The sequence below is a fragment of the Candida margitis genome (assembly GCF_024628925.1).
Source record: "Candida margitis strain CBS 14175 chromosome Unknown scaffold28, whole genome shotgun sequence".
Classification (NCBI taxonomy): Eukaryota; Fungi; Ascomycota; class Pichiomycetes; order Serinales; family Debaryomycetaceae; genus Lodderomyces; species Lodderomyces margitis.
Window position 1 is genome coordinate 114,795 of NW_026261882.1, and position 26,686 is coordinate 141,480.

General features: G+C 38.9%; 10 protein-coding genes and 1 pseudogene across 11 annotated transcripts; 4 read left to right on the plus strand and 7 right to left on the minus strand. All coding sequences in view use genetic code 12, as the record gives it.

The window, feature by feature from the left end:
- Window positions 1–137: 137 nt before the first annotated feature.
- On the minus strand, window positions 138–1,594 carry CANMA_004270 (uncharacterized protein; the record flags this gene model as incomplete). The annotated part of the gene is made up of 2 exons (XM_051816530.1): window positions 138–1,195; window positions 1,348–1,594. The coding sequence occupies 2 exons, from the start codon at window positions 1,592–1,594 to the stop codon at window positions 138–140; spliced, it is 1,305 nt and encodes a 434-aa protein (XP_051670166.1).
- Window positions 1,595–3,060: 1,466 nt separating this feature from the next.
- Window positions 3,061–4,305, minus strand: CANMA_004271 (microtubule-binding protein; the record flags this gene model as incomplete). The annotated part of the gene is made up of 1 exon (XM_051816531.1): window positions 3,061–4,305. The coding sequence occupies one exon, from the start codon at window positions 4,303–4,305 to the stop codon at window positions 3,061–3,063; it is 1,245 nt and encodes a 414-aa protein (XP_051670167.1).
- A 1,097-nt stretch (window positions 4,306–5,402) lies between these two features.
- CHO1 (CDP-diacylglycerol-serine O-phosphatidyltransferase) lies at window positions 5,403–6,230 on the plus strand (the record flags this gene model as incomplete). The annotated part of the gene is made up of 1 exon (XM_051816532.1): window positions 5,403–6,230. One exon carries the CDS (start codon window positions 5,403–5,405, stop codon window positions 6,228–6,230), a length of 828 nt encoding a protein of 275 aa, XP_051670168.1.
- A 190-nt stretch (window positions 6,231–6,420) lies between these two features.
- On the minus strand, window positions 6,421–7,065 carry FGR39 (Fgr39p; the record flags this gene model as incomplete). The annotated part of the gene is made up of 1 exon (XM_051816533.1): window positions 6,421–7,065. One exon carries the CDS (start codon window positions 7,063–7,065, stop codon window positions 6,421–6,423), a length of 645 nt encoding a protein of 214 aa, XP_051670169.1.
- A 285-nt stretch (window positions 7,066–7,350) lies between these two features.
- TIM50 (protein translocase subunit) lies at window positions 7,351–8,895 on the plus strand (the record flags this gene model as incomplete). Its single annotated transcript, XM_051816535.1, has 1 exon — window positions 7,351–8,895. The coding sequence occupies one exon, from the start codon at window positions 7,351–7,353 to the stop codon at window positions 8,893–8,895; it is 1,545 nt and encodes a 514-aa protein (XP_051670170.1).
- A 1,585-nt stretch (window positions 8,896–10,480) lies between these two features.
- On the plus strand, window positions 10,481–12,880 carry CANMA_004275 (annotated as a pseudogene). Its single transcript has one exon. A coding segment is annotated over exon 1 (2,400 nt).
- Window positions 12,881–13,083: 203 nt separating this feature from the next.
- On the minus strand, window positions 13,084–19,905 carry CANMA_004276 (uncharacterized protein; the record flags this gene model as incomplete). Its single annotated transcript, XM_051816536.1, has 1 exon — window positions 13,084–19,905. One exon carries the CDS (start codon window positions 19,903–19,905, stop codon window positions 13,084–13,086), a length of 6,822 nt encoding a protein of 2,273 aa, XP_051670171.1.
- Window positions 19,906–22,040: 2,135 nt separating this feature from the next.
- Window positions 22,041–22,868, minus strand: ARL3 (Arf family GTPase; the record flags this gene model as incomplete). Its single annotated transcript, XM_051816537.1, has 1 exon — window positions 22,041–22,868. The coding sequence occupies one exon, from the start codon at window positions 22,866–22,868 to the stop codon at window positions 22,041–22,043; it is 828 nt and encodes a 275-aa protein (XP_051670172.1).
- A 507-nt stretch (window positions 22,869–23,375) lies between these two features.
- On the minus strand, window positions 23,376–24,698 carry WBP1 (dolichyl-diphosphooligosaccharide-protein glycotransferase; the record flags this gene model as incomplete). Its single annotated transcript, XM_051816538.1, has 1 exon — window positions 23,376–24,698. One exon carries the CDS (start codon window positions 24,696–24,698, stop codon window positions 23,376–23,378), a length of 1,323 nt encoding a protein of 440 aa, XP_051670173.1.
- Window positions 24,699–24,918: 220 nt separating this feature from the next.
- Window positions 24,919–25,224, plus strand: CANMA_004279 (ubiquitin-related modifier; the record flags this gene model as incomplete). The annotated part of the gene is made up of 1 exon (XM_051816539.1): window positions 24,919–25,224. One exon carries the CDS (start codon window positions 24,919–24,921, stop codon window positions 25,222–25,224), a length of 306 nt encoding a protein of 101 aa, XP_051670174.1.
- A 564-nt stretch (window positions 25,225–25,788) lies between these two features.
- CANMA_004280 (uncharacterized protein) lies at window positions 25,789–26,478 on the minus strand (the record flags this gene model as incomplete). The annotated part of the gene is made up of 1 exon (XM_051816540.1): window positions 25,789–26,478. The coding sequence occupies one exon, from the start codon at window positions 26,476–26,478 to the stop codon at window positions 25,789–25,791; it is 690 nt and encodes a 229-aa protein (XP_051670175.1).
- Between the last annotated feature and the right edge of the window lie 208 nt (window positions 26,479–26,686).

The window sequence follows — 26,686 nt, forward strand, 5'->3', positions numbered from 1 at the left end:
ACATGTACATCGAAGTTCCTCCAATAAATATCAAAAAGTAATTTACACCGGTATCAGCCAAAAAAAAAAAAATAAAGGCTTCAAAAGCGTTGCCGATAACGATAGTGAAAAGCTTTATAGCTGTTCATTTTTCTTCTTCATTGGTTTGTTACATAATAATGATTCCTGTTGTCCCCATTGAGAGTAGTTGTAGGTGGTGACGTTGATGACGAAGATTGAGTTTGTACCGGTGGTGATAATGGCGTTGGTTGCTTGATTTCGTTTCGTACTGGATATTGAGACATGATATATGATTGATGAGGCTTGAATTGGTAATTGTTTTGATTACTATAGGCTTCTGGGTTTTGGTATTGATGACTGTTGCTAATGCTGCTGTTGTTTTTATTTGACTTGTCATCTGTTTCTGGTTCACTTTGATTATCCGAATCTGAATGAATTGCAGTTCCTGACATCGATGCTATAGTTGCCAGCAGTTTATTGAAATCATCAACCTCACCTCCATTACTTGATTGAGTCAGTGCTACCCCATTATTATTGCCATGTTCACTTGTTGGTGAGAATGGCGAGGGCAAATTAGCCAATCGGTCAGATGCATCTCGTTTATGAAGATATTTCAACGATCCTGGTGGTCCTCCATGAATACTGGCTCCACCTATTCCATTATATCCTCGACCATTCCCATCCAAGTCATGATTCATCCCCAATAGGATACTGGCAGCTTCTAATAATTGTACTTGTTGATGTTTGGAAATCAATAATTTTTTAGTAACGTTCCATTCGGGTGTATGTTCCCACAAATGCTTAGCTAGTGAGGATATATGTTTATATCCTTTACCACAGGCTTCACATCTTAATTCTTCCTTGACGCGACCCGTCTCTCCTTCGCTGGTTCGACGTACAACAAACTCCCGAGATAGTTTTTGTTGTGCTTGTACATTTAGTGGAGGAGACGCTATAGCTGTCAGATCTTCTGGATATTGCTGTGGGTGTTGTTGTTGTTGTTGTTGTTGTTGTTGTTGTTGTTGTTGTTGTTGTTGTTGTTGTTGTTGTTGTTGTTGTTGTTNTGGGGTCCTTGTTGTGGCTCTTGTTGGGACTCTTGTTGTTGGATCTGTGGTGGAGAGAGTCGAGTTTGCTGTGAGTGTTGCTGCTGCTGCTCCTGATGGGGTGGTTGTTGTATTTGTTGAGATTCTACCTGCTGTTGTTGGGGGTGAAAATTATATGATTGTTGTTGTTGATGTTGATGTTGTTGTGTGTTTCCAGCATAGTTGTGTACAATTTGTACTGAAGGCTTATTATCGTGTTGATTCATTGAGGTCGTATATTGTTGAGGAGCATGCAAGGAAGGACCCAGCTGTGCAGTATGTAAAGTAGGGAATGAATGTGGGTGTTGGTTACTATAATGTTCTGGATAGGACTGCAGTTGCATTGTGGAAGCCTGTTTCGTCAGATGTTGAAGATATTGGTTATTATTGTTATAATGAGGATAATGTTGTTCCTGTTGTTGTTGATGCTGCTGCTGTTTTATGGGTATTGAATATGGAGCGGAATTAGAATTTCTTCGATTGTAATCAAATTGATGGGTACTTGTTGTCATTTGCACTTTCTTTGTCTCTCAGTCTCTTTCGGCGTAGCTCTATTCGGAAATTGTACCTGTATTACTTGACCAAGAAAGACAGTGCTATGTTATTGTAAAAAAAGTTGGTTTTGGGTTGAAAAGAATGAGCAAATGGAAGTTACCATTAACAAGGCGATATATATTTTGATGGTTTATGGAAATTTTTTTTTAAATTTTTTATTTTTTATTTTTTTTTTCTGAGCGATTTTTTATTTTTTATTTTTAATTTTTTATTTAAGTTTTATTTCAATTTATTTTTTTAATTTCTCTGTCTTTGCTAAATCTTCTGAGTTATTTAACTTGCAAGAAAAGACAAACCACTGAAGAAGAATAACTTTGTTGTTAGTATGTGCTCACAGTTGGCTATTTTAGACATATTGCTTAATGCACCTTCCCTCATAGCCAGCAAGGGGTTTTTGATTGAAAGGAGACCAATTTGTAATGCAAAATCATTTTAAGATGGCAGTTGCGCTACCTATCAGAGACAGATTATTGTGTCACCGTTGAAATTTTTAGCCTTTTTTTATTTTTTTATTTATTTATTTATTTATTTATTTATTTTTATTTTTTTTTTTTAATCCCACCAATAACTTGATCGTGGAATACAATATACCCCTCACACCCTTTCATGTCTTTTGTTTTATATATAACCAAAAAAAATGCGTCAACCACTGAACTACTCTATTTAGAGCTAGAGTTACAGTTACTCTATTGACTGATATTTGCTTGAATGTGAGGTGAATATTCGTCAAAACGAGGCTATACAACTATGGTGGCAAAAAAAAGAAAGAATCAAAAAAAGTAGATGGATAAGATCAGCTCATTTCAATTGGAGGCATTCAAAGTGTAGTTAGTCTTTGATAGCAATAGCTCTACAAGCATTGTAGATGTCTGTAAAGAAAGAGAATTGTTGTTTATTTGTTTGGTGTTTCATTTTGTTTATTGGGTTATAATGCGTGGATGTTCCTTTTAGTGTCTGTCTGAGACATATACAAACTGACAAGACAAAAAATAAAAATAAAAATAAAAAAAACAAAATTAACCGCACGCATATTTCCCTTTCCTTTTTTTTTTTTTTTTTTTTTTTTTTTGTTTCTTTTGTCTTTTACGATGATTAACTGAAAGAAAAAAAAAATAAAAAAAAAACATTTTAAAAATAGAAGAAGAATAAGAAGAATAAGAAGAATAAGAAAAAAAAACATATATTTAATTTTTAATTTTGTACTACGGAATTTATAATTAACTCAAGCTACTTTTTAGAACCCCATACACAGGGAAATGTTTCAACAGATAAATTAAACCTACATTTGAGGTTTACTAACAACTTTTATAATATATATATATACGATTAATCCTAATCACCACCTCCTCACCCCTCCTCCCCTGCACAATGGCCCAGGACACTACTAGCCATCTCCTTCACCAATCCCTCCATCCAATTCTGTTCAAAACTCACTATCTAGCATATGAGCCTCTGAGCTAAACCCCTCTTGAGTAGCATACAAGGTATCTTCAATTTTCCTTAACAAGGTCAATACATCCAATTCTGGTATTAAACTTTCATTACTTTGAATATTTTGAATCAATATCTCAATATCGCGACATTTATTGAAATAAAAGTTTCTTTCCACTTGTAAAGTATCACAATTAAGTTTAGACTCATTAACTTGTATTTCTAGTTCACTATTCTTCTGGAGTATTGCTTCAACTTCTTCATTTGAAATGTGGTAGCCATTATCACCACTTGTGTTATTAGCTAGAGCATGATGATGCTCATCTGACGTATATGCTAATACTTCCCCTCCTCCTGCTGGTACTGCTGCTGAGGTCAATGTTTGAAACGAGGAGGAGGTGTTTCCACTCATACTCGAATTAAACCCCATTGCCGGCGGTTGTCCTGCTCCTGATTGCCTCAATTTACCATTGGTCAAAGTATCACCATTACTGCCAGTAGCAACAGTCCCTCCTACAGTGTTATGCCTGGATGGCATTCTTCTAACCAGTCTATCTGAAGTTTTTCTTATTTGCTGTTGAATAGGGGTGGAAATTCTTGATGTGGTTGGCGTGAGCGATTTTCTTGGCCTCACTCTAGTTGACATATTACTACTGGTGTAATTTGAAGATAAAACATCATGAGGAGAATGGCCCTGCATATTTGTATCCAAAGCAATTTGGTCACTAGATTGCATGTCGTTATCACCACTATACCCACCATTGTGATTTTGGTTTATCTGCGGACTTTGACTAATTTGGCGTTTGGTTCTAATTGTGGCATTGTTTGATCCTGGTAGACCTGAATTCAGTTGCAGCCTCCTTAAAGATGGACTGCTATTAGTGGGGATCAGATTCAATGTATGGTAGGGACTAGGATTGGCTTTCCTTTTGCTCAATGCATCGTAGTTGTTGCTTACATCGGCATTTTCATTCCAATATCGTTTAAACCATTGTAATAATTCCAAATTATCTTGTAAACGACACTTTATTAATCGTTCAACATCAATATTCTTGGTAATCCGGTGTTTATTAAATTCCAGTTGTAATATCTTCCAATTATGACGATAATCGTATTCAGTTTTGGCACTAAATTTTACTTTATTTAAAGCAACACCACCAACTATTGAATCCATCAATTGACAAAATGCGGCTCCTGTACCGCATTGTTCTATTTTGGTGTAGTTTAAATCAAGCATGCTGTTAATCCACTGCAATAGCTCTGTACGCGATTCACCCACCACCATTGTTGTTACAACATATATATATACCGTGAATGTGTTTAAATGGGATAGTGTATGGACAGTGTATGGGCAGTGGTAATAATCTGCTTATTCTCTACTGAGTATAGTCTTCGGAGATGTGATGGATTATGTTGAATGGAGATAGTATTTCCACCTATACTTGAGTTTTGAATGTGGTGCAAGCTGGGTTGCTGAATTTATGCAATTAATATGGTATGTTGTGTTGTGTGTTGTAAATCAAAACACGCATCAAAAAATTTCAAAACAAAATAAAAACAAAAACTCCGCGTTTTAATAGAGAGGAAGTGCGAGGTGTAGATATTTCATGGAGAAGAGTTTCCAAACTCAACGCAAAGTTATAGCGACAACTATGGCCATAGACATACTTCTGGTATTGTAAATAAAGAGAGGTAGCAAATCACTTGTGAAGTCTGTAACTTAATTGTATGGCTTTAATGGTTAAACCAAAAAAAGAAGGACAAGTCACGTGTATTATTACAACCCCAAGACACAAAAAAACAGCAAAGGAAACACTTCGTCATTAGCAATCAACGAAAAGCATATCATCTATTGAACATTTGGTGTTGCTGTAATAACAAAGAAGTCATCTGTAGAACAAAGAATAAGAAGAAGGGGTGTGTGGTAAATTAAAATGAAATTGAGTATGACTGCATGTGATAAATTACCGACATTACATTTATATATATGTGCATGGATGTAAAAGAATTTACGACACACACAGCCTTATGTTAAATCAATGACGTAAAAGGTAAGTAGAAATAAATGACATAAATCAAAGGATTTCACAAAAATTATAAAATTTACCAGTCATCAATTCAAACAACAAAAAAAACTTCAAAAAGCCAAAACAACCAGTAGCAACTTTAGTATTCTAACTACATTTACACATCTTTCAACAATTTATCTCATCAATTGAACACATACTTGATCTAATACCACTACACCTCAATTGATTGAAGAGAAAGCTCAGTATACCTCAATTTAACTAGGAGATAATAATATATTGCATCGAGTTGAAAATAAAAAAAAAAATGTCATCATCTACAGGATATCAACAACATCACAACATTGATTCCTCGTCATCTGCAGTTTCCGATTCAGACTACGATGCCAATGACGCATCCTCATCATCAACACCACCAAACCCACCATTGAGAAGATCGTCATCACTATTTTCCCTTTCTTCAAAAGAAGATATTCCTAAACCAGAACAAACTGAATACTTGAAGTTTATTAATGACAATAGACATTTCAGTTTATTAAGAAACTTACATATGGCTGATTTTATCACTTTATTAAATGGTTTCAGTGGGTTTTACGCTATAATATCTTGTTTAAGATATTCATTGACTGGCAATTCCACTTATGTCCAAAGAGCTCATTTCTTTATTGTCTTGGGGTTATTTTTCGATTTTTTCGATGGAAGGGTTGCTAGATTGAGAAACAAATCGTCTTTAATGGGACAAGAATTGGATTCATTGGCCGATTTAGTCAGTTTTGGAGTTTCACCAGCAACAATTGCCTTTGCTATTGGGTTCCAGTCAACTATCGATGTGTTGTTGTTGACCTTTTGGGTCTTGTGTGGATTAACTAGATTAGCCAGATTTAATATCTCGGTCAACAATATCCCCAAGGACAAGACTGGGAAATCACAATATTTTGAAGGGTTGCCAATACCTAGTAACTTAATTTGGGTTGGATTAATGGCATTTTTGGTTTATAAAGATTGGATCCATAAGAATTTGCCTTTAGGCGTAGTATTTGCCAATACTCCTTATGAATTTCATTTATTAGCTTTTGGGTTTGTATTACAAGGATGTGCCAATATTTCAAAATCATTGAAAATCCCAAAGCCGTAAAGCACAAACTGGGATGATTTAGCAAATGAAGATGCTGGATTTAGGCTTATAAAAAAGAAAAAGAAAAGAACAGCGGGTGTTTCTTTTTACACTAGAGGAATTTATAGGTAAAGAGATGATACAGATTCATTCTTTAGGGTACAGAACCATGTATGTTATCCAAAGGTTGTGGAGAAATTTGTGCTTTTATTTAGTTAGACCGTGGTTTATGATTATTTGTCGTAGCATCGGTAGTGGTGGTATTTGTAAATTTAGGTCTTGAAAATGCAAAAATGATTACATTTCTAAAATCAATTCCATTGTATTTACCAGTAGCCAACTGCTGAATAAAATCAGGGGGGAAATTCTTGGGATCTAATAATCCAATATCATTAATTTTAAAGGGAGTCAATCTATGTTGATGTTGTGCTTTATCCAACAGATAACAGGTATCCCATAATGCTGAATTCAACGGAATCAATTTCAAAATCATCAGGGGCCAGTATTTCCAATGACGTTTACGTTGACCAACATTATCATGCGTTATGCCCAATTTTTTACATTCGTAAAAGAAAAAATTCAATTGGAATAGTAGTTCGGGTGTATCTTTAACTGCATCAATTACTTGTTGGACTTTATTTTCAGTGGGTGATTTGCCTAATTCGTCGAATCTTTCGTCGATTTTATTGGCTTGTTGAACTGCCTTGAATACATTGGGGATTTTAAACGACAAGTTGCGGGCGGTAGTGTAGGCTAATGTGGATGTCAAATTGGTGTTGGTGTTGGTGCGGTGTAGGAGACGCGTTACTACTGGGTTGCGTATTACCGTGAACTGCCTCTTGATGGTATGAAACATTGTTTGTAGTAGAGTCCGCTCAGTCTAACTGTATATATCTTGCTCATCTACAGCCTAATCCTAAATAAAAAAAAATAACTCAATCATTGATCCACGATTTCAGGTAGCGCATACCTATAGAAATCAAATAAAGTGGAAAACAACAAAAAAAAATCTTCGATGTGAAATATTTTTTCAGAAAGGGTCACTTTCAGTTGCAATAGCATTTTCAATTTTTTTTTTTTCATTTCTACTCTATTCTTTTTTGGTTATTAAGACCATACTATACAACCAAGTAGCAACATTATGCTCAGGACATCCGCTAGGCTGTTGATAAACTCAACAATGAGGTCGACTAGACCATCATTAGTCTCATCCCCACAAGGAGCAGCACTTCTACCAAGATTACATCATCATCCATCTTATTTCCAATCAATAAAGTTTTATTCAACTAAAGATGATAAATCAGCCACCGACAAGAAAAAGAAGGATGAGCCACAATCAATTTTAAATGACGATATGCTAGCTAGAGCTGGGTTCGAGGATCTTGAATCTAAAAAGGAAACCGAAGGTAAACCACAAAGCAAGAGTACTAGTAGTAGTAATAAAGTCACTGAAGAACAAGAACAAGAATTTGAAGACGAAGAAGGAGCTAGTGACGATTCCAAGAAATCATCATCGAGACGTAAAAGAAGAAGAGCACAAACTTCGAAAGATTTGAAACGTGAGAGATATGCCAATATGTTTTACTTGTCTACCTTGGTTGGAGGTGTCCTTGGATTAGGATACATGAGTAGAGACTGGGATTCGGAAAAGGAACAAGAAGAAATGGATGGTAAAGGAATTGACAATGGATACACTCCAAGCTTGATGTACGAAAGAATGAGTAAAAGATTGGCATCGTTATTTACGTTTTTTTCAGAACCAGCATTTGAAAACTTGTTGCCACCACCAGCTCCAGAACAATATCGTCGTCCATTGACCTTGGTGTTAACCTTGGATGATTTGTTAATCCATTCTGACTGGGATACTAAGCATGGATGGAGAACTGCCAAAAGACCAGGACTTGATTACTTTTTAGGTTATTTGTCCCAGTATTATGAAATTGTCTTGTTTTGCACCAATTCGCAAATGTTTTCCGAAAAGGCAGTGGGTAAATTAGACCCTTACCATGCTTATATCTCATATGCATTATTTAGAGAAGGATGTCGTTACAAGGATGGAAAATTAATCAAGGATCTTTCATTATTGAATAGAGATTTGGGCAAAACAGTCATGGTTGAAGTTGACCCTGATTGTGCTTCTTTGCAACCAGAAAATGCTATAGTTGTCAATAAATGGAATGGTAAGCCTGATGATTATTTGATTCGATTAATTCCATTTTTAGAATATTTGGCTACGCAACCAGTTAAAGACGTGCGTCCAATTCTTAATTCTTTCAATGATAAGAAAAATATAGTTGATGAGTTTACTCAACGTGAAGCCAAATTAAGACAACAATGGAGTAAGGATCACCCAACGGATAAGCCAAATGCCGCCAACTTCTTGGCCAAGATGTTGGGAATGCCAGTTCAAGAACCCAAGATGCCATTGGATATAATTAGAGAACATGGTCAATTACAATATCAACATTTCCAAAAGTATTTACAAGAAAATGCTGCCAAGTTTTTAGAAGAAGAGCAGAAATTGAAGGATGAATTTGGTAAAATGACATTGAACAAGTTGATTACTGAAGGTGGACCAAATCCTGAAGAAATTGCCAAAGTACAACAGCAAAGAGCAGCTGAAGAAGCTGAGAAACAAAAGCAAGCAGCAGCAACAGCTGCTGCAAATGCCGCTGGTGGAAAGTAAAAAGAGAAAATTCCTGTAACTCTAAATATATATGTATATAAACGGTGAAATGATAATAATAATAAGTAGTAGTAGTAGTAGTAGTTGATATATCAATGAAGTAAATTGCGCTTTACAGGAAAAACGTAGACATATACATGTATCTTTAATAATAATAATAATAATAATAATAAAGGACGTGTTTTCTCCTTAAGATTACGAAAGCTGCCAAAATTAGATCCAATTAGATGCCGTTTCTCCCTCTCTTTTTCTTTTGTGAAATTTGGTTAATTGATTGATTGAGTGATATCAAAATTTACCGCTTTTGATAAAAGAAAATAAGCGTAAGATGTTTTCATTTCTTACTTTTTCTTCTCTCTGCTTGATTTTGTGTCTTGAGAAAAAAACAGAGGCCGGACTCGGATTTTGCAAAAGAAAAACTTTACACACACACACACACATATAATATACTCTCCCACCTCCCTGGTTTAGATGGAAACTATAGAGACTAACAATGTATGAAGAGCCTCAATCTCAATCTCAATCTTATGACTTGGTTCGTAAAATTTGTTGAAAAGAGATGAAGAATTGATGTTTTTGCTGTTGCTGTAACTTTAACATCAAAAAGATAGACCTATTAGACCTACAGTAATTAGGTAGAGATATATCATGATCCCAGGTGTCAAATTTGTTTCTTCATTGTTATCATAGTTTTAGAAAAAGGTGACGAAGGAAAAAAGGGGAAAGAGGAGAGGTTATAAAGTTACTGATTAACCAATCATTTCAACAAACAAAGACTAAAAAGACAATGAGGATATACAAATACATATATATATATAGATATAGTAATGGTTAGAAAGGTAAAAGAAAGAGAGAGGGGTTACTCTTTTCTTCTTCTCCTTGTTTGTTTGTTTCAGTCTAATAACAATAGAATTGGGCATATATAACTGTTGTCTGTTAAAAAAAAATCTAAGCTATATATATATATATCTATATATATCACTTTATATAAGAGTGTGTGGGTTTAAATTTCAGCCAATCATAGTAATGTTGTTAAAATATAATATAATATATTCTATTACTATATTTCTTTAATATTATGTTTTGTGTGTGTTATTTCTTATTTTTAATACTAATTCTATTGTCTATTGTCTATTGCTGTCTGCTTAGTTTTCCAGTTTTTTATCTTTTCCATCAATTGAAATTAATTACATAATATATTACGTAATTAGTTTCTTTTTCTTCTTTTTCCACCCTCAAATTTAATTTTTAATTTTTTTTTTTTACTTTTCACAGTACCCATTCTTCTTCCTTTTTTTCAAATTTTTTTATATAATCAAACATATTTTCACTCTCTTTCTTGCTTTAATTTGCTGAACCCTGAAAAGCAAAAGATAGCACTATCATTGGAGAGAGTAACATACAAACAACCACCCGTTCAAGTTCAGACACTCGTCTTTTTTCCACCACAAAAGCTAAAACGAACGACATACAAACTTCCAAAACGCTGGGGGAAAAATATATATATATATATATATATATATAAAGGTCTCCAAATCAGAGAGAACCAACAACGATATAGATACACCAACATACTGGTTTACCCATGACTGCAAAGGGTCCCAGTATTGCACCTCGCCAACTGTCGGTAGCTCAGTCGCCGATTGCTATTGCTGGCTCTCCTCCATCTTCAGCTTCAGCAGGCTCAACACCTAGAAGTGTTGCCAGTCCCGATACCCTCCACAACAACAACAACAATACAGCAGCATCACCGCCTAATAACACAGCCAATAGAACTTTAACCACCAAGAATGTTACACTGATTATGACATCTAAAGAATGGGTTCTTCCACCAAGACCTAAACCAGGTAGAAAACCTAGTGTTGATACCCCAGCATCTAAACGCAAGGCACAAAACAGAGCAGCACAAAGGGCATTTAGAGAAAGAAGGGCTACTCGAGTTCAAGAGTTGGAAGAGAAACTAATGGAGGTTGAAAAGGAAAAAGATATAAAGGAAATGGCGTTGATTAACACGATAAATAAGTTGAAGGCAGAAAACAACTTCTTAAGCAAGAGTATGGACCAAATACGACAAGAAATGGCCATGTTTAGAGCTTCACAAGAAGAAATGAGACTGCAGTTACCACCAAATCAAATACAACAACAACAACAACAACAGCAAAACACTGCTCCTCTTCCTCAACAACAACCACAGCAACAGCTACCTTCTAAACGTCATTCAAGTAATACATCATCATCGTCATATTCACAGCTTTCACTTCAACCTGCACAACCACAGCAACAACTACAGGCACAGGCCCAATATTATACTGGTTTAAACAATGGTCAACATATATCGCCACTGAATAACGTTTCACCAACTGGCTCGTCGTACTCATTACAACAAATTTCACCCGCACCTTCCGCTGATCTGCCTCCTAATAATACTTTAAGAAACAACTACCACTCCCACGGTTTAATCAGTCGCAACAACAGTAGTAATAGCAACAGCACTCAACATACATTAACACCCGTGTCCCATAACAATACCCCTGACAAACTCTTTCCAACATTGTCAAATTCTAAGGGTCACAGTCACAGCAATAATGGTGTAGTTGATTCATCCGAATTTGATTGTGGTGTCTGTATAAAAGATGAATGTCTTTGTGAATCCGTTGGATTGAAAGAGCCTCGCAAGACTGAAGCTGACCGCGAATTGGAGAACCAGTTGAATTCAATCAAACCTCAACCAGCAGTATCACTTCGTCGGAAAAGAAAAACTCAAAGTATAGATGATGTTGAAGAAATTGATTTTACAAGACAATTTGCTACAAAGGCTAAACCAATGCCAAATTTGAACAAATTACGTAAACAAGAACAACAGGCTACAAATACAACTGTTGTATCGGTAACTAAACACAACCACACTCAGCATCAACAACGGTCGAAATCAGCTGACAAGATTGACACGTCTGATTTCAACGAAGATCTGCCAATGGAGAATTGTGGATTTTGTTCAGACGATACACCATGTGTTTGTCGCGAAGCTGCTAAAGAAGCAGCCAGGCTTAATGCATCATTGAATGGGCCCGATAATATTATTCTTGAAGAGGAAGAAGAAGAAGAAGACCAGCAGCAAACCCATGCTGCTGGTGAACAAAACGCCGATCATAATACTCTACCACCATTGAAATTCAATTTGACTAGTAATAACAGCAATACCAAGATGGCTCTTCCGGTAATGCACCCAGGTCCATCAGTTGAGATTCGCGATATAACTAATTTAACACCAGGTGCAGTGCCAACAGTAATAACACGAGCAAATCAAGCTTCTTCTTCACTGGAATCGTCACAAGGAAAGCAACAGCAACAACAACAGATAGCAGAAGAAGTTGTCAACTCAAATGAAGATGGTGGTGCTGCTGGTGGCGGATGCACAGGAAACCCCGGTACTTGTCAACAATGCCAAATGGATCCCTTGTCGACGCTTTTCTGCACCACTGTTGCTTCCAAAAACAATGATTCTTCAATACGACCCAATTTATCAAGATCCAACTCCAAATCTACCCTACTGTTGAATTTCGGACCCAATACTCCTGGCGCAAGTGGTGCCAACAACAGCAACAGCAGAAGCAACGGCACCAGCAACAACAATCACAACAATGCACCAAGCCCTATTCCTCCTCCATTAATCGCTTCCAATAGCTCAAACAATGTTGTTGCAAGTCCTGGAGGTGGCTTAAATGGATTTCCGGCACTTTTGCCAACAACTCCCGGAAGTAGTGCATCCAACAATGACACCAACAACGATGCTACTAACGCCTCCACTGGTGGTGGTATGTTTATTCCTTGTGCTGATGCATACAAGACCTTGTCGCGTCACAAGAAATTCAATAGTGTTGATTTCAGTACCTTGGTTGGTAAATTGACTACAAGAGGGATGCAAGTTGAAGTTCAATCGGTTGCTAATGTTTTGCGAGAATTAGATCGAAGATTATACAATTGAGAGGAGGAGAAAGTTGAATAGATAGTTTGATACTGTTTAATGGTAATATTTGATATCTTTTTTATTTCAAGACAAATCAGATATAGACGTAGCGTTTAACAAATAACAATATTTCTTTCAATTAAAAGACAATACAATAGAAACTCAAACTGATAATAATAATAATAATAGAAAAAAGATTAACCTGCAGTTAAGCTCTCACCTCAATTCCATCCACCTGGCATACTAAATGACGTATTTGCATTAGTCACTTCAGAATCAACTTCCGCAGCATTTGAAGTCAATCCATGTGACGATGATCCGACATCTGATTCAGTTGTAGTTCCAGCATCTTCATGCAAACCTCTTGGCACCTTGTTATATTCACCATAACCAGCAGCAGCAGCAGAAGAAGAAGAATCCCCACCAGTGGTTGATCTACCAACACCTGTTTCGCCCGCAGATGTGGTATTAATACCAGATGTAGATTTCGTATCTAAACCTGATTCATGAATATAATTTGACGTTGGTTTTGAAATGGAAGAAGAAGTGGTTGCTAATGGAGCTGATGATGTTTGGTGATCAGCATATCTCGAAGATTGTCCGCCACTAGCATACAGAGCATCATTAACATTTTTATCAAAACTGGTATTCTCAGAAGATGATGAGTACGCATTAACAGCTGACTTTGGGTACGCATTGGACCCCAGTAAATGTGTTGATGATGGGTTGGAGTCAGAATGAGACTTGTCAGTGTAGTTGTCTTCTCCGTAGCTTGTGTTAACATCACCACGACCACTTTGATTTGCAACACCTAATGATTCTAAAGCACCAGCAGCACCAGAAGCACCAATAATGCTTGATGATAAACCGGATAATCCTCCTTGTGATTCAATGGATTGTTTCTTATTACCATGTTGGTAGTTTCCAGCTGATGCAGAATTTCCAGAACCGATTCCACCACGATCATCATAATTTGAGTAACTTGGCAAACCACTTGATTCAGCTCCAGAGGATGACTTGGCGTTACGTTCATCCGATCTAGTTCTGTCATAACCAGAACTTGAATATTGAGATGCAGTGTTTGCTTCCTTTGTAGCTGGTACTCCTTGAGGATATGGTGGTTCAGGCTTAGATGAAGAGCCAGAACCAAACTGTTGTCCTGCATTGGCGCTTGTATGATGAGTTGGCTCAGTCAAGTGAGGATGCTTTGAAGAAGCAGTATTAGCTGCAGCTGCAGCTATTCCACCAGTACCAACAGCATCAGTTGTATTCTTCGATGCACCTCCATGATGATCCGAACTTCCAGGATGTTTAGCATCAACAGCCAAATCTGCAAAATGGGCAATTTCATCGCCATTTTCATCTCTAACGATACCAGAGTGAGCATCAACTTGCAATTCTTTAACTTTTGAAATGACAGACGCATGTGTCTTTTGTAATCTTGCAACAGCAGTTCTGGCAATCTTAGTGGCAATTGTGTTGTCCTTGGTACCCTTGACATTAACAAATATTTCATCATCATCAGTAGCAGTGTTTGATGTTGACTTATCCTGAGTGTGATGTCCTCTACCTGCGGCAGAGCCAGCGGCAGCACCTGCACCTGCAGTAGTAGCTGTCAATCCAGCATTTTGTCTTGCGGCTTCATGTAACCTCTGTTTTGCTAACTCAGATTGATCGGATTGTTGGCCCTGAGATGGGGCTCCCTGGTATGGACAAGTCTTGGCACCTGCACCAGCGCCTTCGTAAGACGTGTCAAGTCCACGTGTGGCAGATGCTCCATGACTGTCTTGATAGTAGCCTGAAGCGCCTGTTGCACCTTGATCCTTAGCACCAGCAAAAGGGCAAGTCTTGGCACCAACACCTTCACCTTCGTAAGACGTGTCAAGTCCACGTGTGGCAGATGCTCCATGACTGTCTTGATAGTAGCCTGAAGCGCCTGTTGCACCTTGATCCTTAGCACCAGCAAAAGGGCAAGTCTTGGCACCAACACCTTCACCTTCATACGAAGTATCAACTGCATGTGGTCCACGAGAACTCTGACTATATGAGCTACTTGCTTGTTGACCGTATTGATGACCTGCAGCATAAGCTTCACGAATGACGTCTGCGTGAGCACCGTGATCTGGAACTCCTTGTTTGTGGTATTCATCAGCTGCACCAGGTGTAGGTTGACCTATGGAACTAAAGAAAGGACATTCTCCTTGTTTGAGTTCCGGTGGTGCGCTTCCATCACCATATGTCACACCAGGAGCTGCTTCTCTGTCAAGTGCTAAAATTGATGCAATTGCATCATTTCTATCGCCTTCCGGAACAACATCAGTTCTCTTGCCAGCACCATCTCCTCTGTAAGAAGTATCAACATCGCGAGTACCTTGAGTATATCCTTCAGCTCTGGATTGTCCCACAACTTGAGGAGCAGCAGCTCTAGTATCTTGACCGGCATAAATATTGGTTTGCTGACCTGCGCCATCACCTTCATAAGAAGTATCCAATCCACGACTGCCCAGAGCGCCCAGAGCACCCAGAGCACCCAGAGCGCCTTGCGTATAGCCCTCGGCTCTAGATTGTCCAACAACGTTTGGCACAGAACTTCCAGCAGGTGCTTCCTTCTCAGTAACATAATCCTCCTTATAAATCTCCTTGTTGTTTGCGTCAATAACTAATTTGCCTGAGGTCAAGTCAACACCTTTTTGATCTAATTTCTTTGACGCATTTCTCGCAGTTTTCAAAGCCTCCTCCTTATCCTCAATTCCAACAACTTCAACAACTAAATTGTTCGCATTGTCTTGTCTTTCCTTGTGTGCTGTATTTTCATCCACCAATTCGGATTTATTGTCAAGTGGCGTATGTAAATACTTTTCATGTGATGATCCCAAAGCTGCGCCTCCCAAAGCTCCAGCTCCAGCACCACCAACAATGGCAGCCTCTCTGTTTGATGTACCATATGATCGGTTATGGATGTTATTGTCCTTCTCAGCTTTCTTTTCAGTGCTGCCTCTGGCATATCCATGCTCATACAAATCTTGCTTGAGCCTAGAGTCCAATTTGGAGTCGGTATCTTTTACACCACTAGTAGGGGCTCCATAGGCTGCAGAAGATGGTTGATGCTCATTTTGGCCAGCTGAATATCCATGTTGGTACAACTCTTTCTTCAAAGCGGGGTCAATCACTTGAGATTGAGTAGCACCTGATTTATAGCCATGTGCGTACAATTGCTTTCTCAAGCTATCGTCCAACAGCTGGTTTGCGTCATACACAGCAGCACCAGCAGCACTACCAACTGGTGGTGTAGCTGCATTTGTCTTGGAGTTTGAACCGTCAACTGAGTGATCGAGCGGTTGAGTGGTATTGTAGGAAGCACCCGAGATATTTCTTTTGTGAGATGGTGGGTCAGTAGTATTAGACTTTCCTCTTCTGTACCCTTCGTCGTAAAGAGCCTTCTTCAAGGAATCATCCAACTTGTTTGTGTTTGATGAGCCAGTAGATTGTCCAGAAGTGGCACCTAAGACACCCCCCTTGTTAGAAGACCGTCCGACATCAGATTTTCCCTTCGAATACCCTTCATCATAAAGGGACTTTTTCAAAGCTTCATCCAACTTTTGCGTTTTTGAGGTGTCAGCTGATTTATTTGAGGTGGATTTAGAGGCAGCAGCTTCGGCAGCAGCGCCAGCAGCGCCAGCAGCACCAGCACCAGCTACAGCGCTTTTGCTATGGTCACTATCTTTTGCAGTGGTATCACGGCTCTTACTGTCGTCATCCTTCTTGCTGCTCTTACTTGTGTCGAGAGACTTTTTACTTGCAGAGTCACTGGTTTTGATACCTCCAGCACCAGCAGAATTCTTGATCTCATCGGTCGTCACAGCAGGATAATTGCTTGGCAAGTTTTGTACATCATTTCCCGAGGATTCGTTTGCATTGCCTGCTAATTCTTTGTCGACTGATTGACCTTTGTGAGCTGGCATTTTCTCAATAGTTGGATCTGAATTTTCTGCAACTTCAATCAAAGAAGATTTGGCATTGGTGAATCCATGCTTTTTGTTGTAAGTGGCAACATCTTCCTCAATTTCCTTGAACTGGTTATCTTCAACAATTTCTTTTTCCACGGGGTCTGCATCAGCGGAGAGTGTCTTTTCTTCCTTAAGTTTTTCCTTGTCAAGCTTATGAGCTGGCAACCTCTCTATTGATGGATCAGCTTCTTCGGCCTCTTTTATCAAAGAGTCTTTTGGATCCTTAAATCCATGTTGCTTATTCCACTGGCTGACGTCATTTTCAGCAGCCTTGAGTTGCTTATCCTCAACGGATTCTTTATTCAGACCTACAACCTCCTTCTCATAGTTGTCAGCATCAGGTGAAAGTGTTTCTTCCCTTTCAAGCTCTTTCTTATTTACCTTATGGGGTGGCAATTTTTCAATGGAGGGGTCTGCTTTCTCTGCATCTTGAATCAATGAGTCATCGACATCCGCGCGCTTGTTGCCATTGTTACCTAAGCCGAGTGCTCCGGTAACAGCAGCACCAGCACCGGCTACAGCAGCTCCTGCAGATCCTAAATATCCTTGATTTGAGGATTGAGAAGTGCTTGTAGAACCCTTGTCTTTTCTGTCTACTTTGTTGTCACCAGGGATAGCACTTGTACTTCTGTGCTCTTCGTCTCTAGCCACGTCCTTGTTTTTGCCAGTTTGCTCGGTTGTTGACTCTCCAGGTTGTTGTGAATCGCCCAAGCCAAGGGCACCAGCAGTGACAGCGGTAACCTCACCAATACGCTTTTTGGTATCTTCCAAGAGCTGACCTGATGTAGGCGTATTTGCATAATAGACCTCTTGATCACCTTTCTTTTTTCCAGCATCATAAGCCTCTTTGAGGATTTGTTGACGTTCTTGTTCAGGATCACGAGGGCCAAATCCCAAATAACCAGCAGCAGCAGCGGCAGCTCCACCAATCGCGCCTTCTGCTCTTTCGACGAACCCCTCTTGGTTTTGGCCAGTTGCCCCTCTAGAGGGTGAAGTTCCGGCAAGTTCGTTCTCTCCCTTCCTCTTTCCAGCATCGTAAGCTTCTCTGAGTAGTTGTTGGTGACCTTCCCTGGCATTATGACCGCCAAAGCCCAAGTAACCAGCAGCGGCGGCAGCGGCTCCTCCAATGGCCTCTTCTGCTCTTTCAACAAAACCCTCCTGGTTCTCGTGAGTAGCTCCTCTAGTGGTGGCTCCTGCTCTGTCATCCTCAAACTTTTGTTGCCCAGCAGCATAGGTGGCGTCGAGAGTTTCTTGTTTCTGACTAGGAGAGACGTCTGAAGTCGACTTCTCTTGATCTTTGCTAGAGCCAAAACCCAAGAATCCCGCAGCTCTTCCAACAAGACCTTCTTGGCCATCACCAGTGGAATCCTTAGCAACTCCGCCTGCTTTCTCGTTTTCAAATTGTTGTTGGCCAGCAGCATAGGAAGCGTCCAAGGTTTCTTGCTTTTCTTTCGGTGGTACTTCTTGGTTTAATTTATCTTGATCCTTGTTAGCACCGTAACCCAAATAGCCAGCAGCTGCAGCCAAAGCTCCACCCGCACCAGCAAGCACGCCGGGGCCAGGTTTTGCATTGTCATTGGCATTGGGGTCGGTCTGTGCATCTGCAAATTCATCATGACCATCGGAATGGTCATATTCATCGTGAACGTCGGCCAACCTAGGTGTCTTTATTGGCTCATCACGAACAGCAAAGGTAGATGCATTGCTAGGATCATTCTTCAAGCGCTCGATTTTGCTATCAGTTTGATTGATTTGTTTATCGAGATCAGAAATTCTTCTTTCGGTGTCGACTGGGTCGTAGTTGTCTTGTTTTGCTGTAGCAACACCTGCACCACCGAGAATGACATCACCATCTTGAACAGTGCCCGGGTGAGACTCTTGCTGCTTGTTTGATTTGGATGGCAATCCACCCTCCTCCTTCCCTAAGATGCCTGCAACACCATCCTTATTGTAAGCAGATTTATTCTCCTCATGGATTGCTTCTTTGTCAGGGTTTTGCTCATCGGTTGTAGTTCCACTTCCTCCAACTTGTCTGGAACCCAAGATTGAAGGATCCTCTTGTGTATCTTTTCTTCCTTGTAGATTGCCCTCACGGTAGGCATTCTGTTTGATCTCCTCCAAGGCTTCATTTGCTTTGTCCTCTTGTTCATAGACAGAGGGCTTGGTTTTCAAATTGTCAGTATCAACATAATTAGCTTTTGTGGCCTCTTGGTGCGATTGTTTGAAGTCGCCCTTGTTATAAGCATGAGCAGAATCTTCCGACGCGGTAGCAGCACCAAGAACTCCACCTTGAGTATCTTTTGGATCAAAGAATTTTCCGTGTCCTTTTGCTGGCTTAGCGTCGTCGCTATAATTTGGATCCGAATTAGTGACAACGGCAGGGTTTGATTCACTGGCTGAACCTTCACCTCCAACCACGGTTGGATCAGTAGGATTCTTTTGGTTACTGAAGTCTCCAGGAACTTCATACTTAATTGGCTCTCTCGAACGCCTTGGTGGTGACGAAACTAAGCGACCCTTTGATGAGCTGGTAACAACATCACTGGCATCTGTACTATATTCATAACCAGAACTAGGAGCTCTGTTATGACCGGATGCACCGTAGCCACCAACTCCTTCGGCAGCTGCAGCCGCAGGAGCAGTACCACCGGCATAGACACCAGTATTACCTTCTTTAGTGTGGTGATGAAATAACTTTTCTCCAGCTTCCCTGGCTTCTTTGAGGATGTTATCATGCTCTTTGTGTCCAGCCTTTGTTACATTGGCACTGGTACTAGCACCAGTACCAGCACCAGTACCAGCACCGGTTGCTGCAACTCCACTGCCTGCTGCAGCAGTAGAGCCCCCGTGCTTATGATGAAATACCTTTTCTCCTTCTTTACGTGCTTCTTGAAGTAATTTTTCCTTCTTTGGATTAGTTTCTTTTTTCGATGACGACTTGGAGGCCTTTGGTGACGAATTGGGCGAAGATTCGTTACTTTTGTCCCCTTTGAATGTCTTTTTCAATTTACTGAAGAATTTACCTTCCGAACTCATGTTTCAATTCTGTTTAATGCAATGATATGTGTAACCTTGATTTTTCCTGACAACAGAGGTGTGAAACACAATTGGCTGAAATTGAGTATGTTTTGTTTTAAATTGGTTATGTGATTAGCGTATAGTCTCTTCTATGCTACTGAAGAGTGGGTAAAATGTGAAGTTTAAAAATGCAATTGGGAAAAAAGCAAGTTGGAAATAGCAATTGGAAGAGCAATTGATGATTCTTTTATAGTTGTAGTAGTGAAATAATGCTTGTGTTTAATGTGTGGCTTATTTTTCAAACAATAGAGAGGGGATGGAGAGTAGAGTAAAGTAGAGTTATAAGAGTAGTAAAATAAAATATAGCAATCTAAAAAAGAAAATGAAAAGAATAAAAATTATTATGCTTGTCCCAATTCCAAACTCCAACAACTTTGTATTTTATCTTTACACAAAAGTGAGGATTATCCTTTAGTCATCACTTTTTCAATTTCATCTTCTACAATTGAAATTCCATATAAACAAACACCTTAAACTTCTTCAGGGTGTAAAAGAGGTATATATATATATATATATAGCAACACATATACAAGTTGAGCCACGAGCAAACACTTTCGTACTAATATGCTTTAGAAACATCTCCACATGTGATTCTCTCTTCAATCAAACTCTGGCCAGAGGGAAAAAAAAATCAGTTTCCAGGAATAAAAAAGTAACCATTCTTGCACCTCCTTTTTTTTTTACCAAGTCCGGTTGAATTGATATGAGTTCTTGAATCACTTGGTGGCCTCTTTAAGAACGTGTTCTATAGCTCAGTCGTGCAAGTGTGACGTCGTTCCAAATACTTTTCTGACTTTTTAACGTTTGTTTGCTAAACGCCACAAAACAATTACTACGCGCATTGTCTTTTAATCTCTGGCAATCGAGAATCGAGAAATATATATACTGTGGAACACAAGTGCAATGTAAAGAAGTCGCTGCCTTGGTCTGAGGAGAAGAGTTGATAAGATTGTAAGGTGTTTTTTCCTTGCTTCATAGAGCTTATGGGGTGATTGGAAGTTGTGGAACTTTAACACACAAAAAATGTAGCCCAAAAACATCGTGAGGCGCAAATTATGTGGTCTGTCACCTTAACATTTCGGAGGATCAATATACTATTTACGGAATTTCCATGATGATGGCTATATTGTAAAAGTATTTAACATTTTTTCACTTCCTGAATGCTTACGACCCCGCAATTCACATCCGCAAAGAGATTTCCATTATTTATGGCTTTTGCAATGATACTAACCAGTAAATTGTTTACCACGGTAGCCAAATATCTATTTATGTGGTTTACAAAACAGTCACTAGTTGCTTGGATGAACCCCTGGCTGTAATCCGTCAAAGTTGTAGTGGAAGGCCAAAATATTGATGTCAGTTTTGTGATCGAAAGAACAATCTAATAGAATTATTTACGTCATAGTTTGTCAGACTTCTATTCTCATCTTGTGCGGCTCAAGGCAAGTGCAATATATCCAGCTTTTGCTCCATTCACTTGTTGGTTCCAACTGCAGTGAACCTAAATTAACCTCCGCTATTCCCAGATGCAAAATACAACAATACTCGCCTTGCCATTGGCTGTATCACTCCTAAACTTGTGCATATCTCCATGTTTTCTCATCTCTGAACGTAACATAGCCTATGGTGGATGATGTATCCATTACCTACTGATATAGAGAGAATTGAGCTCTAGTGCCACATCTGGTGACATTATTAAGATATATGTGGGATTGAATTAGTACTAGATAAGTTGGTTACTGTGGTGCTAACCTAGATACAAGATCGACAATTCTCACCCCAACAAACTCTTCCTGCATGCCTCGAAAAAGTCAACAGTAACTTTCACAAATGGTCAATATTGTACAAATATCACTCCAAAATCGCAGGCGACAAGCCAGCCTCCATGTACAATGAGAACCATATCATCGGCTAAAAACACTTAACCTGTTTAGTCACTCTCAAAATGGCGGTTAGAAACCTGAATAAATTGGTTTTGACCGTTCCGGGGACCACTTTGCAATTGCGCACCGTTTTGGGCTTTGTAAAGCTTTTATATGGGACAAATCCAACAACACACCAAGGAATTAGGATTTCAATGGTGACATAGTCTATTAGCTATATTGGGGAACCTTGTTACTTTTGTTGTATATCAAGCGGGTTACTAGCCACTCCAAACTTTCCTTCAACCCTTGGTTTTCCAACACACTAACAGGCAATAGTTTCGAATCAGTGGCTTCCAACTCGCTCACCAATTTAATAAACACACCCGTCTTCAAACTCACCAAATCAACAGCTTGAGGCAAATCTTGCTTATTTGCAAGCATTAGAATAGGAACATTCACAGTGCCGTCCAATCCTATACTTTGTTCCTGATCGAGATTGGATTCTCCACTGTCATTTTCTCCCCCTAAAAGCCAACTATCATCATGGGCTATTTCAATTAAAGTTTCATAACATTCTTGAAATCGTTCAGTATCAGTGGAGTCAATAATGAATATTATGCCATGACATTGCTTAAAATATCTCGACCACATGTTTCGCAACGATCTTTGCCCCCCTAGATCCCAAAATTTTAAATTGATATTTTTAAACTGCGATGCAAAAGGTGACAGTTTATCGGAAGCTTCGAACTTAATTGTGGTAGTATTCTGGCCCACTGTCGGCAAGATTCGTTTTGACTTTAAGATCGACGTTGTTGATCGCTGAGCGCCTCCCTCAGTGCTGTTATTATCATTGGAGTCTCCACTGCTACCGTTATTCATATTAGCAGTTAAACTGTGCGATTTCTTTTCGGAGGAGGATGCAGTGGCTGACGGGTATAGTAGTTTTATGTGCTCGAGAAACGACGTTTTCCCGGCATTGTCTAACCCAAGGATAAGGACATTATATTGCTCTCGTTTGGTGTATTGAGTGTATAAAGATGACGCTAGATGAAACATTGAGTGAAAGTCGGCTTATAGTAAGGGAGGAGGGAGGAGGAGGAGGGGCGATGTTGTCGCTATACTATCAGTGGGTGGTCTATGTATCTACGAATCTGGGAACTTAACTTTTTTTTTCTTCTTCGTCTTCAACAGAACTGTAAACAGCCTCAACTATAAATAACTTTAAAAATTTTTTTCTATTCATTTTTCTTTTTCTTTTTAAGCCTTACATGAAACATTATGGCCTCATAAATGGTATGTGATATTCCCTTTTGGAAATGCATTTACATCCCATTGTTTTTATGATGAACAATTTGATAGGGACAACTGAGTTTACACGTTGACGATAGTTGTTTAAAAAGATAGTAGAAATAAACAGATCTGATTTTTTTCAACGAGATGAGATGCAGACGAATTGAGATTCCGGAATGTCATTTTTACTAACTATTTATTACAGTTTTGTTTAATCATTTAATTTGATTAAAAAATTCTACTTCCAGTCTATAAAATAAAACAGTATATTCTTTAGATGTTTTTCTTTGCATGGTTGGGTTTGCCAATGTACAAGTACGAAACAACAAAACTGAACCATGCAAGAATAACCAATACAGTGCTTGCAATGTATAGCCACGAGTTTGATAAATCCCATGATCTTTTGAACTCATCATTGGCTAAGTGCCTAACAGTGACAACCTTCTTGTCCAAGATGTAGCTCAATCCATTACGTTTATAGTCCAACTCAAATGTAAACATACCATGATGGTCAGGCACGGTAAAGTTGACAAAATATGCGTAAGCGTCCAATTCATCACTGTTTTCCGTGGAACTGACAGGACCTAACGGACTCAAGTTCAATCTTTGGTACGGGTCTAACATCTTGAACGATAACTGTAATTGTTCATCTTCGTTTTTAACCTCAAAGGGAACCCATTTACCGTCCTTGTATTCTGAAATTCCAATTGTGTAGATGGCCTGATCTTTGATTCTGTACAAATGTGGGTTCAAATTTTCTGGCTCATTAGCTTTAATATGTTGAGCAAATTGTAATTTGAGAACACCCGTGTCTTGGAAACTCCACTTGTACAAAGATTCATCAGCTAACAAATCAAGCGATCCTATCCAAACCAATCTAGCATTGTTCAATGCCTGGAAACCAACAGCTAAGAATCCTTGTTCCCCAAAAGTCCAGGTAAATTCATCACTCATTACTTGGCCTACTTTGTTGGTGTAACCAGTCTTTGACGATTTGAGTATAGGTTGAATCAATTCATTATTTGAAATCAACGCAGCATTTCCATTGGTGTATTCAACAGTGTTTAGTTTCTCCAATATTCTATTATTGCTAATCAAATTTTCATCTTTCAATTCAACGACTTCATTCTTGGAATTGAAATGATCGATATATTTATATCCCTTAGGAGCAGGATAAATTCCCAATTCGTTCAAGAAAGTTCTTATCCCCTCAGGCAATGCAGCATCAGATCCACCAACAGCTAAAATGTTGCCTCCTTCGTTAATGAATTTCAACAATTGATGTTGATTCAAACCAGATTTGGCACCAATGGCTTTCTTCAGCGAGGGAAGTAAAACTAAATGATCGAATCTAGGATAATCATCATAAAACAACAGTACTTCATTATCACTATAAGGACTAAGTGTAGTATCGTAATGTGTGTTTAAAAATGTCAAAAATTGATCAATTTCAGGGGATAGCGACGCAGTTGAGTCGTTTAAAGGAATCAATGCCGGATCGTACATGACCAAAGCAAAGTCTTTGCTTGTTACCGTAGATGCATTGGCAATGGCCAGTAAAAAGAATGCAAACGATATATAGATGAAAGACAACATGGTTTGAGTATGGTTTCAGAACACGTTCGTTGAAAGCCAATTTTTCAAAAAGTAGACACATATTCAACATTCTCGTGTCGAGCGGACAGAAGAAAGGAAAAAAATAACGAGTCTCTGTGTCGTGTAAAAAGTTGCGACATACGGTACATTCAAAATTTTCATACCACCATCGTAATCACGAAACAGCTACACACCGACAGCTTAAAGTAGCAATACAGAAATGGCTATCAAAATCAAAGTGGAGTTCCTTGGAGGACTCGATGTTATATCCTCATCTGTCAGAGAACATAAAGCTGTACTCCCATTCGATGAAGGCGAGGCTACTATGAAGGATGCTATTAAATATATTTGTGACAACATCATCACAGACCCAAAAGATATACCTGTTTTTATCGAGGACGATAGTGTACGGCCTGGGATTTTAGTGCTAATTAATGACACTGACTGGGAGTTGGAAGGTATGGATGATTATGTTGTTGAAAGTGGAGATGTCTTGACTTTTACAAGCACGTTGCACGGTGGTTAATTGGAAAAGAGCTGCTTCACCGATTTGGAGGAAACAAGGCATTACAAACAAAGATGTCATGCTTTGGATCTATTCAAGTACAACAAGAAGACTCTCTCTGAGATCGAAAGCATCTGAGAGCTAGCTTTAGGCTGTTGAAATTATCGTTAAACAGTTGAACACAGGTCAATAGATAGAATACTATACAGCCACAGAACGACATTCAATAGATTGACTACGGCGTTTTCTCTCCAATTCCAAGAGTTAGATACAACTAAGTTATGTTTCTACCTGGCCGAACTTGTTGTGACCCTTTGTTTCAGTTCAAATATAAAAGAAACTCCCCCAATTATTAGCTGCTCCGTTAAAGGAAGGCTATTACAGCCATGTCACTCTTGGCGGACACACCTGAAGTCAGTGATCCGGGCATTTTTTTAGGATGCAACATCGGTCAAATGGAGGAAGGCCGATAATCAATGAGATTAAACTCCTAAGACAAGATCACGACACTTCCCTATGTCAAACTTAGCTACATCCAGTCTTTTCAAGTACCATAGAAATCGGTCCAGTTCCTTTAAATAAATATTACAAAGGTACTATACGACATCCAATACCTTTACCATCCCATGTCGCACTGGTGTCAAGAATTAGATTCAAGGTCTCACCACTACGCTTGATAGATAACTGCAACTTCTCACCAGGTTTAGCTCTTACTCTTTCAACCAATTTGGATAATTTATTATGGTTCAATGCATGAATATCGTTATCAAAAATCACAATCAAATCACCTTCTCTTAAGCCTGCAGTCTCGGCAGGGCCACCAGGAATGATTTCCTTTACTTGAGCGAAAGGAATCATTGGCTTTGACTGACTCAGCCTTGATTGATCTTGATCATGATTATCACCCACTTCTGCTTTCCTCTTTGCAAATTCCTCTTCCATTTTTGAATCTAACACCTTTAGCAACTCTTTATAGTCATTCTTCAATCGAATGATTTGCACTCGGATTAATCGAATTGTAACAACATCAATATCGCTTCTAGGAAACCCGTCTGTAGTGACTAAGCTTGTTTCCATATTAGCCCCATACTTTTGCAGTAGCAAATCGAATAATATCTTCAATTGAGATTCAATTTCAAGTTTTAAATTCAGAAGTTGTTGGAAATTGTACGTCCGGAAATTGGACGGATCGTATTCCTTAAATTGGTCAGAGTCCAAGTTTAGTGATCTCATCAATCCCTGAAAGCCAGCAACGTCATGGTCGTCAACTGTCATTGTAATTGTCTTGCAAATGGTGCTAAAGGAGGGCAAAAGTATTAAGTTTTTCTCTTTGCAATATGTGCGTCCTCAAACCTCCCTCATTCCAGTAAAAGCTCTATCAAATAATGCCTAAAACAATCCCACAGATATTAGACCTAGACTCGTCATCAACATCATTAAACTCTGTGGAATCAACAGAAGGCTCGTCCCGTATGGCATCTAC